Source organism: Electrona antarctica, assembly GCF_951216825.1.
Source record: "Electrona antarctica genome assembly, chromosome: 18".
Lineage (NCBI taxonomy): Eukaryota > Metazoa > Chordata > Actinopteri > Myctophiformes > Myctophidae > Electrona > Electrona antarctica.
Window position 1 is genome coordinate 30404206 of NC_136799.1, and position 20499 is coordinate 30424704.

General features: G+C 41.0%; 1 protein-coding gene across 1 annotated transcript; it reads right to left on the reverse strand.

Moving 5' to 3' along the window:
• Positions 1-1622: 1622 nt before the first annotated feature.
• znf292a (zinc finger protein 292a) lies at positions 1623-20007 on the reverse strand. The gene is made up of 8 exons (XM_079527944.1): positions 19685-20007; positions 17116-17270; positions 14125-14203; positions 12176-12311; positions 11623-11825; positions 11287-11423; positions 8650-8791; positions 1623-8341 (listed from the first exon to the last, which is right to left on the reverse strand). The coding sequence occupies exons 1-8, from the start codon at positions 19832-19834 to the stop codon at positions 2063-2065; spliced, it is 7281 nt and encodes a 2426-aa protein (XP_079384070.1). The 5' UTR covers positions 19835-20007; the 3' UTR covers positions 1623-2062.
• Positions 20008-20499: the final 492 nt, after the last annotated feature.

Genomic DNA, 20499 nt, shown 5'->3' on the forward strand with positions numbered 1-20499 from the left:
ATGAAGGAGGAGTCAGTGACCCCGTTGCTTTAATGCTTGCACCGTTGTAATGTGTTCCATTCTACTGTCCAGACTAGACTGCCACATTTTATATCCCTGTCAGAATCTCTCTCTCTCTCACACTCACACTCACACACACACACACACACACACACACACACACACACACACACACACACACACACACACACACACACACACACACACACACACACACACACACACACACACACACACACACACACACACACACACACTATGTGTACTGTAAATACACACGCACATGTTGGCTTTTGGCTAATATGTCATATTAGACCATTTATGTATTCATCAGAGATAGGCATAGGCTATACATACATAGCTTTCTGAATTATTTTTAACAACCTCACTTAACATGTAATTACTGGCAAAAGAAATGTACTTAGAAAGTTGTAAAGCGATTACAACTTTCTAAGTACATTTCTGATCTCAAAGGCTGTAACTTGTTTCTTGAGGCAACAGACAGTCACCATCATTCCACCGCTTTGGAACCCAACATGAACATGCATTGTCAATCCATGTGAAATAGATATTGAAGGAAAACTGTGGTATTATCCTATATTCTCACCGATTTGTAGATGCAGATATTTGAGAACACTAAACACACACACACACACACACACACACACCTGTAAATAATAAACGAGGCAAACAAGTCATTAAACATGGCCATGACATTTCTCTACATGTTGAGCTGGACTGGTCAGCAATGGAAAAGCTACAAGATGCAAATACTTTCACTGTTAATATGTATGTAGTCCTCCTCTGATTCACTTTTATGCGATTACACACATACTGACATGAGCTAACACCTTTCATTCGCCTTAGCTTGAGCCATGAAAGAATTATCCAGTCATGTTGCTGTCAAATGGAAACTTTGTATGACCAAAACCGTTTTATTTTTTTTAATAATGAAATGCCGTAGTGAAAATAGCAGATGCAATGGGACACGTGAGCTTGTAGAGCTGCTATTTGAACTACTTTTGTGCAACACTCTTGTATGATGAAGTAGGGCAATAACAGGAAGAAAACCAAATATGGAGATGAGTTTCTACCTGGTGGCAACAATACATTTACAGCATTTTTTTTTTTTTGGGGGGGGTCCCAGATATAAATGGCATTAAATGGGGGTCAGTAGCCTATGCATGTCAAACTGGGCATCCTTTTCAAATGGGGTCCTGCCCTGAAAATGAATTTTCAGGGCAAGACCTCGACCTCACGCGTGCGGACTCGGCCCCCAGCCTGGTACCCTAATCAAAATATGGCCCTCGAGGAAAATTAATTGGGGAACCCTGCTATATTCTATCCTTGAAAATAGCTCATCTACAAGCTCACGGTTTGTGAGCTTGTATATATGTAGTATTTGTATTTCCTTCAAATAAATGTGTAGAGGGGGAGACACAAAAAAGGTTAACCACCAAAGAAAGATCTCTGGGGAGTGTGGAGACACCAGACAACAAAGTGTGTGTGTGTGTGTGTGTGTGTGTGTGTGTATATGTATATATAGGCTATAGGGTTTAAGTGGTTCTAAAAAAAACTAAACAAAAAGTATGCTTTATGCAACAGAAATGTTTGATCAAGTCTTACAAAAGAAACCAGTTACATTTTATTGAACACTTTGTGGAAGACATGTAAATATTACAGATAGGCCTACTAGTGTTGAAAAAGGATGAAATAAATACAAACTGAATTTTGAATCCCATAGGGATATATAAAAGTTTCCTTTAAAATTCTCCATTTAGCAAAAAAACAAAAACAAAAAACATCTTCAATACTAAGCATCTTAAATACAAACATGTCTCTAAAATCTATGCCCTATAGTTTACCTGGTTATTATACCTAACATACAAGGTTAAAATCATCCAAGACATATATTTTAAGTACAAAATAGGCCATTTTATCATTAACTGTGACCAGATCTGAAGGTTGGAAATCTGATGTACTGACAACAAACCTTTCTGCAGCATGTTACTTCTCAAATCCTGAGTGAGAACGAGTTGAAATTAAAACAGGCTATGATCCGCTATAAACACACTTTTTTTATAAGAACCATGGGTCTCATGTGTTGTAGCTGCTTTAGCAAAACGTCAGAAAATGTTTTGTCCATTACAATCTTAACATTGCTCACCGATTTGAGATTGAGGGGGTTTCTGAAGTCTACAAGATTTTCACAGTCTCTGAATTCCTCTGACATTTTATTCTTTGTGGAACAATTTTGCTTATGAGTGTTTTGCCGTTTTGGTGGCAATTCGTTACTGGCCCTATCACTCAATTTACGTTTGGAAGTGTGGGTTGACTCTGTAGTTTCCAAAAACTTCAGGAATGAATCCTCTAGTCCTAAAGGCTTGAAGGATCCCGGCATAATACCCTCCTCACACTGTTCTTCTTGCCCAGTAGGAGTACCAGGATTAGAGTTCTCTCTTGAACTGTTAACAGTCGAACGAGTTCTAAGTGTCTGCATCCTCTGTGAACAAGCTGGTGTTGAATGTGCAGGTTTTTTGGAACGACCCTTTTTATGTCCTTCCTCTATCCCTGTGGAAGCTTGGGATTCTGAACTCTCATCATTGGACAACTTGCTGTCATCTTGGGTAACTCTGTCCAACATTTCCTCTGTTTTCTCACCATTGGCCTTTGAACTGTCTGTCTCACTCTCTGGCTCTGTCTCATCGGAAGAGGATCCTGATGACATGCCTTCCGATTTGTTCGCCTCTTTGAACCTGGAACGGGGATACTTTTTGCAGAAGATGAACTGACTCCTTTGGTCTTCAATGTACCTCTCTGTGAGCCCATGAGTAGTGTAATGTTTAAATATGTTCCTTTCAGCTCGTTCCACTGCATCACAGCCTATTATCATACAGGGGTACTGCAAGGAGAATTTCTTGGTGCACATGGCTGACGCTTCTTCATGGGATTTCAGTGTGGGCTTTCCAAAACTGGTCCAATGTTCAAGTGATTTGCAATCTTTCTTCTTAGCATTTTTCTTCTTCAGTTTAAACTTGTTTTCAACGTTTTCTTTCCCCTCGATAATGCTGCCCTGCCCACCGAAGAGCCCTATTGATTTAGTCCTCCTACCATCAGTACTTTTAGGATCATACACATATTCATGCTTTTTTATCAGGTGGCGAAGGAGGTTGGATTTTGTTGTGTAAACGCGGTCACATCCATCGAACTCACAGCGGAAAGTAATATCCACCGAGCCACTCTCGGAGATGGCGATTTCCTTGTGGTAATTCTTAATGTGCTCAATGTACTTTTCCACAGATTTAAATGGGAGAGAGCACTCCGGTTGGTCACAATGAAAGGTTCCTACGTCTAAGCTGGCCATCAGGTTGGTGGCTTTATCGCGAGCGAACTTGTGAAGTAAAAGGTAATGCTGCACTAACCTAGGGACACCCATGAACACCCTCGAACAATCTTTCACTTGACACCTGACCTCATTGTCTTTACTTCTATATTCCTGTTCACATCTATATTCCTGTTCACGTTGTTCATGTCTATATTCCTGTTCACATTTGACAGGAGTCTTCTCAGCATCAGCTTCCACTTTGCCTATGGGCAGGGCTGCCTGATGCATAGCCCTATAATGGAGGATGAGGTTTTGCTGAATGGTGAAAGCAGCAGTGCAACCTTCATGAACACAGCGATATGGTCTATAAGGACTGAAGGCATTGTCAGAGTCACACATTTTGAGACTCAGCTTTTTCTGAAGTTTTTCCCTCTTCTGGGACTCGTCCTTAACTGGCGTGGTTTTTGAACTGCTGGGTCTTTCTGGTGTATTTTTTGAACTGCTGGGTTTTTCTGGCGTGTTTTTTGAACTGCTGGGCTTTTCTGGTGTGTTTTTTGAATTGCTGGGTTTTTCTGGGGAGGATAACATAGGCTGGCTCAACACTGGCTCTTTTACACTGCTTAGAGTTGAAACCGTCAGTTTTCCTTTCTGCTCCACTATTGTGCCAACCTGACTCGGTTTCTCTTTCATCTCTGGAACACAACTCACTTCAGCCACTTGATGTTCCTCTGGGGCTTGTTTAGGCATTGATGGTTGTGTCACTTGACTAAATTCCCTATCACTCAAATAGTTTTGAGGTGAGGGCAACCGTGTAACAGTTGACACCTGGTTTGTGCCATGCTCTTCTACATCTACTGCACTTCCTGCTGTGGCCATTTCATAATATTTTGATTGATCCTCATTTTCAGTCAGACATTCAATTGCAACATCAAGTGGTTCCTGTTTTATGGTAGGTAACATAAAGGCGGATCTTGTCACACGGCCATTACCTACGTCATCAGTGTTTACACGACTTGAATAGTCATCGTCTGCATCGTAGACTTTACTGAGTCGAAATGCATGCCTATTACGAGCACTGATCCTAAGCTTCTGCATCTCTGGTTCATCGTCTTTACTAAGTCTAAATGCACGCCTATTACGAGCACTGATCCTAAGCTTCTGCATCTCTTCCTTTGACAAGCGGTGGACTTTTTCATAGTGAATCCTCAAGCCTGTGGTTCTGGTAAATGTTTTGGGGCAAATTTGACAAGGATATGGAGCAAATTTTAATGGGGTTTTTTTGAGTTCTTCAATCATATCATAAGTGAAATCATGCATTCTTGCCAAGTGTTTGAATAATGCCTCTTTAGTCATGAAGGAATACTCACAATCATCCTGGTCACATTTAAATGGTTTGTGGACGGATTCCCGATGCTTGTCCTCCCTTCTCTCCTTTGAATTCATCACTTTACTTGTGTCACTGTCAGAGATCACTGAGAGATCACTGTGAGTGGCATTTTGCTCTAAAGAAATACTTTCAAGCATCTTCTCCTGTGCAGCCTCAATTAAATCTAACCTTTGAAAGGCTTTAGATATTTCCATCAAGTGATCCTCTTGATGAGACACAGAGAGAGCTTGATTAGCTGGCTGCGCTACCTTCTCCACTTGATCACAATTTCTGTGGCTTGACTGGTCTGCAGATGAAACAGTGGGGAAATTGTTTGATGAATAAGAATTCATTGTAATCTCTGTCATTTGGGGCTCCTGTTTCATCGCTCGGGGGGGAATCAAAGTGGTCAAACTACTCTCCTGTGAGAAATCACCATTTGACACATTGAAGGCAGCTCCGTTAGTATCAAGGACATTGGGGTCATTGAGAAAATCGAGAAACGATGTAGGCAGATCAGCTGTCAGATCAATTTCATCTACTGGTTTGCACTGCGAGCGTTTTGAGAGATGTCCTCCAAGAGACTTGGTGCTTGTGAACTCTCTGAAACATCTTCTACAAATGACTTTTCCATCTTTTATGATAGCTGGCCATTTGGTCCTTTTGCTCAACCGGCTGCGCTTTCCTTTCTGTACTTCAGGGTCACCATTCTTCTCATCTGTAGGAGGAACCTCACTATCCTCCTCATAAGGGAAATCTGTGTGTGCGACACTTGGTCGACTAACAATGCCATCCCCAGAGGTCTCCAGCTGATCGTAAGCAGATGTTATGGTCTCTGTTTTGATGATTTCAGATTTAGCTTTAAGTGCAACTTGTGCCTCTGGGCTTAGACATTTCATAGGGATATCGACTGATAATCGCCCAGAAACACTTGCATTTTGACCATACTGTGTACTATGATAACTTCCTCCAGCAAGGTTTTCAACTGTTGCCATTTCATCAACTGTATTATTAATCTGGCCTGGCACACTGCCATTGCTCTTTCTTCCATCAACGCTTTCTACACTGACTTCTGGATGCAACAGTGCATACTGATGCCCTCCATTGTGCATTTGCCCCCCATTGTCAAGCATCAGTGAACTAGACACATACTGAGACATTAAACTTGACTCTGAAGTGACAAGCGACATGCTGCCACCGGGTACACCTGCAAGTGAATTGTCTCGTTCCAGGTCAGATTGCCATGGGGGATAGCTCCTACCAGGGTACTCGTTCATACTGAAGGCATCAGGATAGAGGTTATTCATAGAAGATGAAGACCATGCCTGGGACATTTCTGAATTGGCTGGGTTTCCCCATGATGGGTATGCTGTGGGATTTACCATTGGAGTGATAGGCACTGGTTCCATTGAGCCAGGAAAACAGGGGGCAGGTGAGCTTGAACATCCTATCGGGTAATCCATCTGCTCTATCCCAGTTTTGTTGCATAGTGGTGATAGTTGATTTGATGGCATGTTGCTTTGGTTCTGTGTTTGACTATGTGGTGTTTTCATAGTTGATACCTTTTTTGATGTGATTTTGGCCACTTTGTTGTATTTCTTAGCCAGTTTCCAATCTTCGAATATTTCAGGGTGCTGTTTCTTTACATGCCTGGAGAGACTTTTGTTTGTGCTGTACGCACGGTCACAGCCCTGGAACGGGCAGGAGTGCATGTTCTTCTCGTCACTGGCAGTTACAGCAGGCGTGCTGGGCGGATATCCTTGTAGCGAACAAGGGTTCTCTGTCTTTATCTGATGTGGAGAAAGAATCTGGGGTAACACTGTTGGAGAATTATGAGCTATTCCATTTTCAGGTCCATCTCTCACTTGGCCAGCCCCAGGATTTGGTGGGCAGGTAAGGGGATGCATTGGAGGATCTGTAGCCATGTTCTGGGGCTGTGGTGGACCATTGTTTTCTGCGGAGTTCAGCATGCTTTCAACAGAATGTTTTACTTTAACAGGGCTAGATTCTTTAGAAACCGAAGGTGATCTGGATGGTGACATGCTCGACCTCGATTGTTCCTTCACAAATGTCTCGTTATTGATCCGTTCAAGACGAATAAAAGCAGCACATTTTTCATCTTTGTTATTGGTGCTCTGAAGTGGTGGGTCAATTCCACTGGGGACAGGAGACATTTCATGTGTAACAGGCACATTTACGGTCGAAGTGTCTGTACTGTGATTTTCCTGGTGAGACACAAATTGGGTCTGCGAGTAGAAAATCTTCCCACAGTTGTCCATTTGGCAGGTGTATGTAAGATAATGCTGAGCCTCATGATCGTACAACAGGTAGGCCTCACTGAAAACCTTCCCACAGTTGGGGAACATGCACTGCGCCTTAAATTCCGAATGTGTTTTTCTGTGCATGAGAAGTTCGGAATTTGAGTTAAAGTTGGCCTTGCAATCTAGTTGTATGCAGATGTATGGTTTGGTGCCACAGTGCATTTGCAAATGATCATTAAGATGCCTCACGTTAACAAATTGTCGTCTGCAATACTGGCACACTACTTTCTGCTTTTGTATCTCTAGAAAACGTGTTGCTTCTTCATCATCCTTGTGGCATCGCACATGAGCCATGAGATTCCGGAAAAACTTGAAAGCCTTTGAACAGTTTCTAACTGGACAGAAACAATCTTGACTCATTTGCGGCTCAGATGGAACTTGTACGGGCTTAGGAGGATTTGCAGTGACTGATGTCTCAGCAATACTATGGTCTCCATTTGAGGGTTCAATTTTCACTGGGCAGACAATTGCCTTGGTAGTAATCTTTAGAGTTTTTGCAGGACTTTTAGGCGACTGAGGTGGTTTGCTCACCTTCCTGGCAGCTTTCATGGCAGCTAGTCTCTCTTTGCAAGACTGCTTCACATGTGATGCTACATGTGGCTCTAAGACCTCCCTAGTTTCAAAACTATCCGCACAAATTGGACACAGATAAACACCATCTTTAAAATGCTTCTGAGCATGGCGAACAATTCTATGACCTAAGAACTCCTTGTCACACAAAACACAATACTGCATGTACGCTCGCCAGTTTCTGAATCGAGCAGACACAAACCCTTGCTCCCTCAATTTCTTTGCCTCTCTATTTTTTTCTCGTTCATCTGTGATTTCGTTCAGTTCATTTGTAGTGTTCAACAGAAAGTCCTCAAGATCCTTGTACTCGGGGGCCTTGCCCATAATACTTTCCTCCTCTTGTTCATCAGTGTCATTGAGAGTGTCGATAGACGACACAATAGCTGCCTCGGTGCCCATTAATGCCAAGCAGCTGCGCTTCAAAGTCCTCCAGTCCCAGAACTCGGGATCAAAAGGCCACTGTGTCTTGAAGGCCAGAAGTAACTCGCAACGTAAAGAATTGGGGACAGGTGGATTCTCCCCCTCCTCCGGCTTTTGATCAGGTTCATTGTACAGTGACTCCACGGCATAGTATGAGTCAACATTAGGCTGGAGGAGAAACTCTGTCAGTTGACATGCACGCTTAACCTCTAGATCAGATGGCAAGAGGCAGCAAATAGTTTTGCAGATGGTGGACTTGCTATCCTTCTGGTCACCGGAGGTCATTTTCAGAGCCTGAATGCACATTTCAACACAAACTGGAAGCCCCACCTCTCCAACCTGAGGAGACAACAAAAATATCACAAATAAGTATACATTTTCAGCATGATTTAAAACACAAATGTCATCTACCTTTGTGACATGACTTCAAATGAATAACCATTTTTTTCAAACGTTACCACCAATTTAACGACTATATTTTTTAAATAGTGAAAATAGCAGATCTACAAGCTCACAACGTGTCACAATGCAACACAGTTTGAGCTTGTAGATCGGCTATTTTGTTAATTGTCAATTTGTTGAAATACAATAAAACGAAATAGCTCATAATCATAAATTTCCATATGCTTTTCTTCTTCTTTTTTTACCTCATTCTGGATTACTTTGATGAGGAAGAGAATGTGACAGACGCTTCTAGAAAGAATAGCCATCTTTTTGCTGTGGTCTAGAAAGGCATCGGCAGACGCCTCCAAACGCATCAGTAGCTTACTCCAGAAGAGTGTGAGCTCCCTGAAAGAAGTCACACACAATACAAGATTCACATACAGTAACATGGCTTCAAATCATAGATACCTTCCACATATGCAGCACTACAGATATTCATTTATTCATAGTATTTGTTTGGTTTTTAGCCTATGCTTTTATTAAATAGGAGAGTGTAGAGAGGAAACAGAGGAGAGTCGGATTTGAACTCGGGCCTTTGTGACTTAGAAGGAGCATGGGATCAGTGCATGAATACTAGGGCTTTTCTAGATCTCCACAGCAAAGGGGTTCCCAAATGTTAAGGACCCTCCTAAAATAGCCATTGCCTCCAACTGCTGACCCCTATTGTGAAATGGCAAAAAACCCAAAACTAGCCTGTGTCAATCAGCTGCGGAGCTATTGTACCGACAAGATATCAAGTACACCGACAAGTTTCACCGCCAAATGCATGCCAGTGCTGTATATCAAAGTTGTGACTGACATGACTGCCTGGATATCCTCATCCCTGCCCCAACACGCACGCACGCACTTAACTTTGGTTGGTTATTTCTCTGCTTTAATAATACAAATTGGTATTGTATTTTATATCGTTTTTATAGTCGATTGATTAGTCACCTTTACAACGAGGTACAGCTTGTAAGGACCAGGCATTTGTGGATTAAGCAACACAGGCAAACGTGTGGGTAGCTCCTCCCAAAAGATTTACACATTGGTCATTTTTACATGTATTACTTTCACTATCTGGGAACTCGGTAGCGTCTGGAAGATCCATAAACATCTTGGCACCTCCTCATGATGGTCACCAACCTAGCCACATTTTCCTATGGATGGTATCCCATTCCTCAACCAGGATTTGTTGCATGTCAGCCAACATGCTTATGTTGGTCACTCTAGCACGTACAGCATGCCCAAGCTGATCCAACAAGTGTTCAATTGGGTTGAGGACTGGACTCACAGAGGGCAATTCCATCCCCTCTACTCCAAAATGATGGAGGTACTCTGCAGTGATGTAACTAGGTTTTCAATGTAACGGGGCCCAGGACCCAGGGGTGGTCTTTTAGATGGGTCCCAGGGACATTTTATGAGTCTTATTTCAACAATGTTAAAGTACAGTACTGAGTACAGTATTGCATCCCAGGACCCCCAGAGGGTGACATAATTGTGTCCTTTCTCAATTTAGTGAGTCTAAGGATGCAGGATGCAGGCTATTTGCATCACTGACTCTGATGATCCTGGCTCTGTGGGGGCGAGCGTCCTGATCCTGGAGGATGGCGTTACTTAGGTCACAGATTCTGAAGATAATTATATGAGATCGCCGCTGGCTCCAGAATCTCATCCAGATATCTCACTGCATTGATATTGCCTTGATGACAAGTTCTGTCTTGGCTGTGAGAGAGACACTGCTCAATACCATACCAAGCTGTTGTGGCTGTGTATGGATCTTCCGGACACTATATTAATTTTACACTCAGTGTTAAGGAACTCAGAAAAGTTTAAAAATGCCCAATATGTGTTGTGTTTGTCCTTATTACTGTGGGAGAGTGCAATGATCCAATCCACTAAGCAACTCAAAGCAAGGGTGAATACCATGCATTTGCCATTTTAGGAATTCTTTTGAAGGCGCTACCCACACATTTAGCTGTGTTGCTCATTCCACAAATGCCTGGTCCTTACAAGCTGTACCTCTTTGTAAAGGCGACTAATCAATGATAAAAATGATGTAAAATACAGTACCATTTGGTATTAATAAAGGGAAGAAATAATCGACCAAAGTTAAGTTTCCGAACTTTTTGTGAGTTTATATACAGTATAATACGGGTTACGATCTAACTTTTACATTTTCTATCAAATTGATAATCACTTTTATAGAATCAGCTTATTTAAATGTATAATGAAAAGTTTATGTCTACATTGAACAAATGTTTTAAAACGGTATTCGATTGAATCATATCGAATCCCATCGGATCATTCTGTATAAAAATGTTTTGTCCCCGATTGTAGCCCATGGTTTTATAAAGGGAAGGAGAGATGCACACCCTTACATCGATAATAATTGTTATTCCGATCAGTAACATTGATTCTCACGAGACAAACGGTTAGGCATATGCTTATTTTAACATTGATTTGTAATGGTTATATTAAGCTCGAACATTTTCCAATTTGTTGTATATTTTGCTCTACTGTGCCCCATCTGTCATACACAGATCCACAACCTGGGGCAAAAGGTTTACTGTTTAGCAGCCGCTAAAATGTTGAGCCGGACCTCCTATCTTTTAAGCCATCCCAGTTTAGATTGCTGACAACCAGCAAGGTTTGTACCTAAACTAACATAATATAATGACTTGAAATCACAGACATGTAGAATTGCCATCCGTTACGGAATGGAGCCACATGGACTCATTCGGCATCAGAATGGTTACTGAATAGAAGAGTGAGTGGCAGCATTGACATAACTAAAACATTTTCTAAATTTGTTCAATAGTATTCATATAATAGTTGAAGAAAATGTAAGCAATACTCACCAGGCACAGTAAACATCTCCCTGGATAAGCTGTCGTCTGAGGAAGGCAGAGCATAAACAAAGCGCTCCTTTGTCATCTCCTTCGGACTCCAGGTTACAGATCATCTCAAGAGCATCTTTACAATCTATTGATGAAATCTGCCAGAAAGAAAGCGAGAGTGGAGACAAAGAGAAACCGGTCATCATTGTCCAAAAAAAAGGAGATCAATTGGTGCTTGATAAGGAATAAAATGACAGACTACACAGGCTTAATTTATACTTCACCACACAACCCTTTTGACAAGTTTCAATAAATAGAAAGTACGTATTGTCCCCAATTTTGTCTGACATAACCCACCTCTTCCATTAGCTGCTCTTGAGCTTTCGTCATGCAGATGCAAACCAGGTAGGTTTGTTTGAAATTCCCTTTTCCTTCATATTCCCGATACTCTGAGCACATCTTTGCAAGGACAGCAGCTTTCTCAACGCTGTCCACTTTGATAAGGTGCTTTATTCGCATATTAAGGAGTGTGGGACCTTCCAAATCTAGAAATTCATGGACTATGTAGAGAAAAGGCAAAAGACAAAACAAAATGCATTAAGAATCAACAACTGAAAAACATGAAATTCTAACTTGATGTGCAGTTGTGCACGTACAAGCTTAATTTGAGAAATCACAATTAGTGACCTTTAATGGTCCGATTTGTATATTCATAGATTCATTCTCTATTAGGGTACAGGTGTAATGATGCTGCTACGCCATTTTCCATAGTAGAGATAGTAGTTTACTACTGGAAATGACCATTCGACTTAGATGATAATGTGTTAATTACATCTGGAAGGGTACTTCAACAAGCTGCCCTGGTAACAGGTATAAAATCAAATCAATGCAGGTGTGTGTGAGAACTAACCTCGCTCAGTTTCAGGCATTTCATTGGACAGGATGTTGCTTAGGGTGGTGTGGGACCACGCGCCATCCTGCTGAGCCACAACTGAGAGCATGTGAAGCTGCGTGTTCCCACTTTCTTGCAAAAGGCTGTGTGCCAACTGTGAAGAAAGAGAAATTACTTTGTTACAAGCCGTTGTGTGTGTGTGTGTATATACTAAGGCTGTCACGATTCTCGATACATATCGAAATTGACGTTTGATACAGTGCATCACGAGCCGACGCACGATATTTTATTGCATGCGCGCATCCGTCCGTTTTTCACCCCGGAACGTTTCTCACAGAACGAGTTTCAGCCAGTCGGACCGGATAGTGGATACAACGGTGCAACAACCAGCCTGTAGCTCACGTAGGTAGCTCATTGCGTGGATTCAGTAGAGAGCAGACCACAACAAAGCCATATTCGCCCAAAGGAATCATTCAATGAAGAAGCCGTTTATATCGCTTTTGTCCTGTGGATGGGACATTTAGATTTAAAAACGTATGAAAAGCGTGGATAAAAGCATATAGTTGTGTCCAATAGCGGAGTGACGGGTTCCATATGGGGCTGCCTGGAGTCTGGACTGACGCTGGACTCCACGCTATAGCTGCTTCAGCGTGTCTCGCATCGAGACGAGGACACCGGAGGCTTGTTGTCACGCTGCGGTGATTTAGCATACGGTAATATCACCGCAGCACCAACAAAGCCGTGTTTGGTGCGAGACATGCTGACGCAGCCAGCGTGGAGGCTAACGCCAGTCCAGCTGGTCCCTGAGAGGCTGTTACAAGTGTTACATAGCCTGCCTAGTACCTACATTATAGCGGAGTGAGCTCCTTTATAACTCTATGGGAGTGAGAGGTTCCAGGTGTTAGTCCCGAGTTACCAAATGTTGGTATTGGTAAGTCTGTTATGGATGTTATGTCCTCTGAAGCAAAATAGATGTTTTCTAATGTTCCACTGTTCTGGAATTGCTGCCTCAACTGCACTCTCCAAAACTCCCCAGCTAGATAATTCCACTGTTTTTATTCCTTCTTAAGTGTCCCCCCCCCCTAATAAAGTAATGTTAGGGCATAAAACCCAAAGTTTATATTGTTGGTTATTTTCATTAATAAATATCAATAAAAGGGACTTATTGTTTTTCTTTACAAATCAAAACATTAGCCTAAATTAATAATCATATAGCACTCTGTGCTGAAAATAGGTTTTAAAAATATTGATTGAATCGTATTGAATATTGTATCGAATCGAATCGTGAATTCGTGACCGAATCGAAAGTTGAATCAAATTGTGGATTAGGCGAATCGTGACGGCCCTAGTATATACCCAGCCCCAGCGTGAGGTAAAACGTCCAGCTTGAAAACAAAAGGCAAAGAAGATAGAAACATTTCCATCACTTCTCATTGTTATGATAAGCCAGAAACATTTCCATCACTTCTCATTGTTATGATAAGGCAGAAACAATCTAGTCCTGTGGTTTTCAACCACTGGTCCGGGGACCACCAGTAGTCCCTGAGGTGGTTCCAGGTGATCCCCAGCTAAATTAAGGAGTTTATAACCAAATGGACCCTTGTGCAGATCTTTAACTCTTGAGTGTGTCAAATAAAATGTTACACTCTCAAGAGTTAAATTATTGTTAAACCATCATCTGCATTACTTAATTTACAAGAAGTCTACACAATTAGAGAATGTAGAATAATTGTTATTTTGATCAACGTTTGCCTGTTATCTCTCCTAATGGTACCAACATCAATACAGCATGGAATTGTGGACAAAATCTTATCCAACGACAACAAGATATGTTTTTGTGTTTTGAGAAGCTAAATGTCATCAAATGGTGGTCCGTGGCTCAAAAATGCTGAATAAATAATGGACCTTGATATGAAAAGGGTTGAAAACCACCAATCTAGTCCACTAACAGCCCTGGGGACACTCACCTTCATGGAGGACTGGAACTCTTCCCATAAGGCACCAGGGACATGCTGGGGCAGTAAGAGCAGCAGTTCTACACAGCTCCTGTGAATTCAATAGTCATTCATCAAAGCAACATTTAGGTCAAGGATGTGCTTATAAGCCTATATTCACATAAGACAGTTTTAAGTAACATTTCTCTAAGAAATAACTTCATAATTGAGGACATTGTTATGCAAGAACAAGGTGAATGTGATCCTCCATCAGCACCAGTGACAACAGCACTAACTTTGTTTATGGCTCAATAGCATGTCATAACCCATTTAGAACCGAGGCAGATTATAAAAATAATAATAATAATCAAAATCTTGGTCGTAAGTTATCTGAAAAACGTATTATATTTATATTTATTATTTCTTTTAGTTTAAAAAAAGACTCAATAAACATTAAAGGACCACTTCACCACTTTTCAACCTATCTTCATATAATAGGTCCTCACTAATAATCATGATAAAATGGCACAATGTTTTTATACTTAGTCTGTGTCTCATAGGAGGGCTGTGGGCAGTTTAGAAACCGTCTTCCAGTGACATCATCATTAGGCAGATTTTTTTTTAAACAAGATATTTTTACAAAAATGTTTAGATTTTCATTATCGTGAGAACAATGGCTTCCATTTTCGCATTGCAACTTTTCAGGACTAGAAAGACTGCAGTTTCTATTAGCTTGTATTCCCCATCGATGATGTCACTGGAAGACGGTTTCTGAACTGCCCACAGCCCTCCTATGAGACACAGACCGAGTAGAAAAAAATTGCGCCATTGTTTCATGATTATTAGTGAGGACCTATTATATGAAGATAGGTTGAAAAGTGGTGAAGTGGTCCTTTAAGTGAAGAAAAAAGACATATGTTGCTATAATACTGTACATAGCAGCAACAACAACCCCAAAAGGGATTCCCGCATTGAAAGGTAGTGTTACGTATACTAGGGGTTCCTGGTCTAATGGGTCAAATACACTTAGCTTTGCATTTTGGCTGGCAGTGACAGATATAGTTAATGGCTCGGTTTATATATATATATATATTTGTGTGTGTTTGTGTGTGTTTTTTTTTAGTTTTTTTTTGCATTCTGTAGCCTGACTATCCCAAATGTCTTGGCCCCTAATAGGTAGCCACCGTAGCCTATAGTTTTGTTTTATACTGTGTAATTGCCTGAAGGACTAACTCCTAAAACATAGCTCCTTGAATGACACAGTGAACAGCTACACTGCAACTTGTTTCAAATGCTGACTGTTTTGTATTTTTAAACAGTCTTTATACAGTTAGTATACAGGTTCTGTTTTAATTGTGTGCATGGGTTTATTCTGCGCCTTTTCTGTGAACCCCAAGATGATTACAGCTAATGAGGATATATTAGAACAGACCGAAGAGACCTACAAACTTGCACAATGACCAAACTCATGCAGTGAGAAAATAAACATTTGATCTAAAAACAAAATTCTGGCATTCATCAGATTTTTCTAATGCCAAGTTTTTATCTGTAAACGCAAACCAAAAGACCACGTGAATATTTTATGACTTGATGCAAATACTTGTAAATGTAATTGTTCACCCATTTCACCCACACAAAATCCTCTGTCAAACGTAATGTGTGAATTGATTTTACCCCCCCTCTTTTTTCCACATCTCGCCCCTTGTTCTCACTGTAATAACCCATCCCTTTAGTTAATACAAAGGCAAGCGTTGCAATTTTAGCATAATTGCTACATTTTATTTTATTTTCTATTCCCAGCAACTTTTAACCACATTAATCCTAGCATTCCTATTATCAGGATGTCATAACAGGCTACAATTGGCAGCTATTTTTGTTATTGGTTATATTTGACATACAACAAAGTATATAGGGTTTAAGTGGTTCAGTATGACACAGGCAACCTATTTGAGGCAAAGGCCACCAAACCACCAATCAATGCCAGGAAAGTGAATAATTATAAATAATCTGAAAAGGGATACATTAAAACAAAATGCGATGAAACCTTTAAAAATAATCGCACCGCTTAACTCACAAGAAATGCATTGCTCTGCAATTTCATTGTGCGTCTTTTCACTGACTTAATACTGAATTTGATACCTGTATGAGTGACAAATAATTTCTTGATTCTCTTTAAATATAGTTTGAATTCATGGAGATATATATCCTAAGCCAATAATTTGATGACCAACAAGGAGACACAGAGTGCTGCGGTTAGTCATACTTAGTTACAAGTATGGTTAGTCTTGACAGAAATCTTACCAGAAGCGCCTAGGCAACAATGTTGCTTTTGTCAGCATAATTAATCAGTGCGATGAACACAAGCATTGTAAATTGTCCCAGAACCACATTATGAAGGGATGGTGAAACAAAGCTTTCATAATGTAAACAAGGTAATGTGCATGCTCAGGGGCGGAGATAGCTCAGGCTCAGCATCACTTCCCCATGTTATTCCTGGCAAAAGTACAATTCCCAGGTTCGTCACAATGATGGATTTTGATGACCAAAGTCATAGTATAACTCTGGGACTTGATTTTAACAGTTTATTGGACTTAGTTCTATGATTTCTGATATGAGCTATATTGTTATGGCAAGACGGACGATTATGACGCTGTAAATGAAGATTGGCATCTAAAGCCCAAACCACACCAAATGGTCGGGTTGGGACAAACCGTTTTTTAAGGTAAACTCATTGAGTTGCAATGAGTTGTATTGGTGTGGTTTACCTTAAAAAACGTTTTGTCCCAACGCGACCCTTTGGTGTGGTTTGGGCTTAAGCAAACTCCAGCTAAGAACATTTTGACATATCAATCTTGATCTTGTACTGTACATGTTCAAGCTACTAGCATTTCTGGTTGATTCCATGAGGCTTTCTTTCTTCTACACTAGTCCTACACATACAATATATGATTTCACAAGACATTTTAAGAAGATTTATTCCACTTGTTGCTTCATACAACAATCCAACCCATGCACACTACTTACAGTGCTAACTTTTCAAGTAGGTGTGGAACGTTTTCACATTCGGAGGAGAGACAGGAGGTGGCCTTGGCAAAGCTGAGTATGGCCACAGTGTAGACCTCCAGCAAAGGCAGTGGATCCTCGTCGGTCTTCCAGCGTCCAGCATGTTCCACAAGGACCTATGAAAATATGTATGTAAAAATACAAGTTAGGCTGAGTCTATCTGTAGTAATTCCTTTCATTAGATCTACTTGCAGTGCATTTATATGATTCACGAATCACAATCAATAACACAGTTCTTCACAACATAGTCCTCCTGAAAAGTCAAAAGTTTCCAGTTGCAACAACCCCCGTTTTATGGGTAACCTAACCTCCCAGTTTTCCAACTAAACTGGGCATGAAAATTGCAATTGCAATGTTTTAAAGCTTATGAGTCACCTTTTATTTGCAGTTACAACTTCACAGGGTTATTTTATTTAATTACTGGCACTGAAAAGTATAAAGCACTGAAAGAAGAAAATGTATTTAGTAGAGATGTCCTGATACTGTATCGGTATCGGAAAAGTATCGGTATCGGCCCTTATTTGTCATATCGATCCGATATAGGGGTAAGGGGTTGACACTATGGCAGGTAAATACAATGTTGGGGCATGTGGAGTTTGCTTTTGAGTTGCCCAAACTGCAAGTGCACATTTGAATGAAGAGTCTGGTATAAACACAACACGAGATATATAGCTAGATAGCTATAAACACAACACAAGATCACAACACTTGTATCTGTATTGTCCAGCACACCTAAACCAATCACAATATGGCTTAACTACACTTACACACTGATGCAAAATTGTGCTTGTTAAAGCCAATTAACAGTTTGTAAATATTATGACACACACACACACACACACACACACACACACACACACACACACACACACACACACACACACACACACACACACACACACACACACACACACACACACACACACACACACACACACACACACACACACACACACACACACACACACACACACACACACACAAAACTGGGCCATTTCAAATAAAGGTCAAAGGAGGAAAACATTAAATTATACAATTTATAATTCTAATTTGTCATCCATGGCAAATTAAGTCTAACATTTACAGACAAATTACCATGGCCTGCATCTAATTACCAAATAAATGTATGTTTTAATAAATGTAATGTTTACTACATTTGTGAGCATTTCTTGTTCTTTCATATCAGCAAAAGGGAATTGGTTGAAAAGTATTATTTTATAATTAGATGCACAGTTGCCCTGTAGAAATTCAAACTATCATTGGTGCTTTCAGTATTATAATGATGTTGCAGAAACATTCCTCAGAATATTCATGACGTTACCATAGTACTACTGGTATATTTTATGGTGATAAGTCGAGGACTGAGGAAAACATATGGGGTACTGCAAAAATAAAGCAATAAACACTGTTCACTCCCCTTTCTTTGCTGATCATTGATCCAAAGAAAAGCCAAACCTTAATGAATACTCCCACCCACAGTCCTTTCATAATGTTGAACCACGTTATAAATTACGGCATTGTATTCTTAATTTTAAAAAAAAAACTTTCCATTAATATAAAGGACATAGGTTAACAAAAACAAACTACAACACATCCAGTCTGATGCATCCATGAACATTACTGAGAGTCACCTAACAAATGTGGCTATATAGTGATTGCAATATCACGGTAATAACATGCATATTATGCACCAAGTATGATTAATGCGTGGACATGGCAAATTGCAAAAAGACTGCAAGTGACCACTGACACTTTTCCTTTCAGATCTAGTCTTTCTTACTCTTTACACCCGAAAACAGCCCGATCGGTTAAATTATAGACTATTTTTCATCAGCTGCCTCCAGAGCTAACTGGACAGTTTCCGGTGATGTGGTTAGTGGATTAATTAGTGCATGAGGCCTTGGCTAAAGGACCCTGCTCCAAAATCATTGATCTTTCCGCACAATCAGGCAACTGAACAATAATAGCCATTTTTATCCGGCAAGTTAAAACATAAACAAACGTAGACGAGCGTCGTCTTGTGCCTGAAATAGTGTATCAATTTTACCAGTGGCTCTATAATTCGATGCATCTCAGTGCAATCGTCCAGTCAAATTTTGCTAGCTATCCATTTTTTGCACAGCATGACCACAGCCAGGACAGAGGGAAAGGGGGTCCCTGCATACCAGCTAGCAAGCAACATTCATCTGAACTCTAGCAGCTCTCTCTGGCCTGGAAAATACGAGTAATACATGCACCGAACGCACACTTCCAGCCATATTCTTTGACACAAAACAGCGACGCGTACTAGTGATTAACACACGCGATCTGCTGGCAAACAGCACTGGAAAAGATGGCCAGAATCACGGGGAAGGAAGGAAGGGTTTTCCCCCATCTTTGCAAGGCCAGGGGAAGCTATAGCTAGCACGGTTAGCTGCTTTAGCTACATTGTTGTAGCAAAACGTACACGCGCATCATCGGCCAGGAGCAAGCCAGAGGGGCTGCAGGCTGCCTGGGATGAGCAGGAGAGTAGACATGCTTCTTTTTTTACCTGGCAAAACTCCTGGCAGAAATGCAGAGAGGCTTCCAGCCGCGATTCCGAGGTCTCGTTTAGTGCTGTGGCCAGATCCTGGAAGCGTTCTCGCAGCACCTCGATGGCTTTCCGTGTATCATATTCCTTCTCTGTCTCCCCCTCCGCCATCTTCACAACAATCACGACCGCGTACGCACAGATGTTACGCCGCCGCCAGACTGGCACACGCACGGACACGCATTCGCAAGCGGGGGAGGGGAGACCGAGTGTGAGGCAGGCGAGCAGCAGCACTCAGCAGCGGTGTGTATGTGCTGCTGCTGCTGGTGGTGGTGGTGTGTGTGTGTGTGTGTGACGTGTGTGCTCTGCTGCTCTACATTCTGCCGATGACAACAAAGCATCAATGACCTTACAATGACACAAGGATCTCGATGTGCACTCATCATACTGCAAAGGGAGGGACTGTTGTTCAGCAGTTGATCTGTAATGGATAATGTCTGAATTATGTGAAAAAGACGCTTTGTGCTCATGCCTCATGATAGTTGAAAATCCAAAGAGCTCATGTAAAATGCAAAATCATCATTTAGGCCTACTGTACTGACTGGTTTGGCTGACTGACTGACTGACTTATTCGATTGTAAAAAAACAAACAAATCACACAAATCATTGAGGATAACAAAAGGGTAGGCCTAAAGGTCATATATATTTCCATTGTGGTCCTCATAAGAAAGAAAATGAAGACTCACTGTGCAGACTTATTTTAATGGCTTTTAAATTGACAATACAGAACACTTATCAACACACTTGAGATGTGATTATAGAGAAAAATCACTACA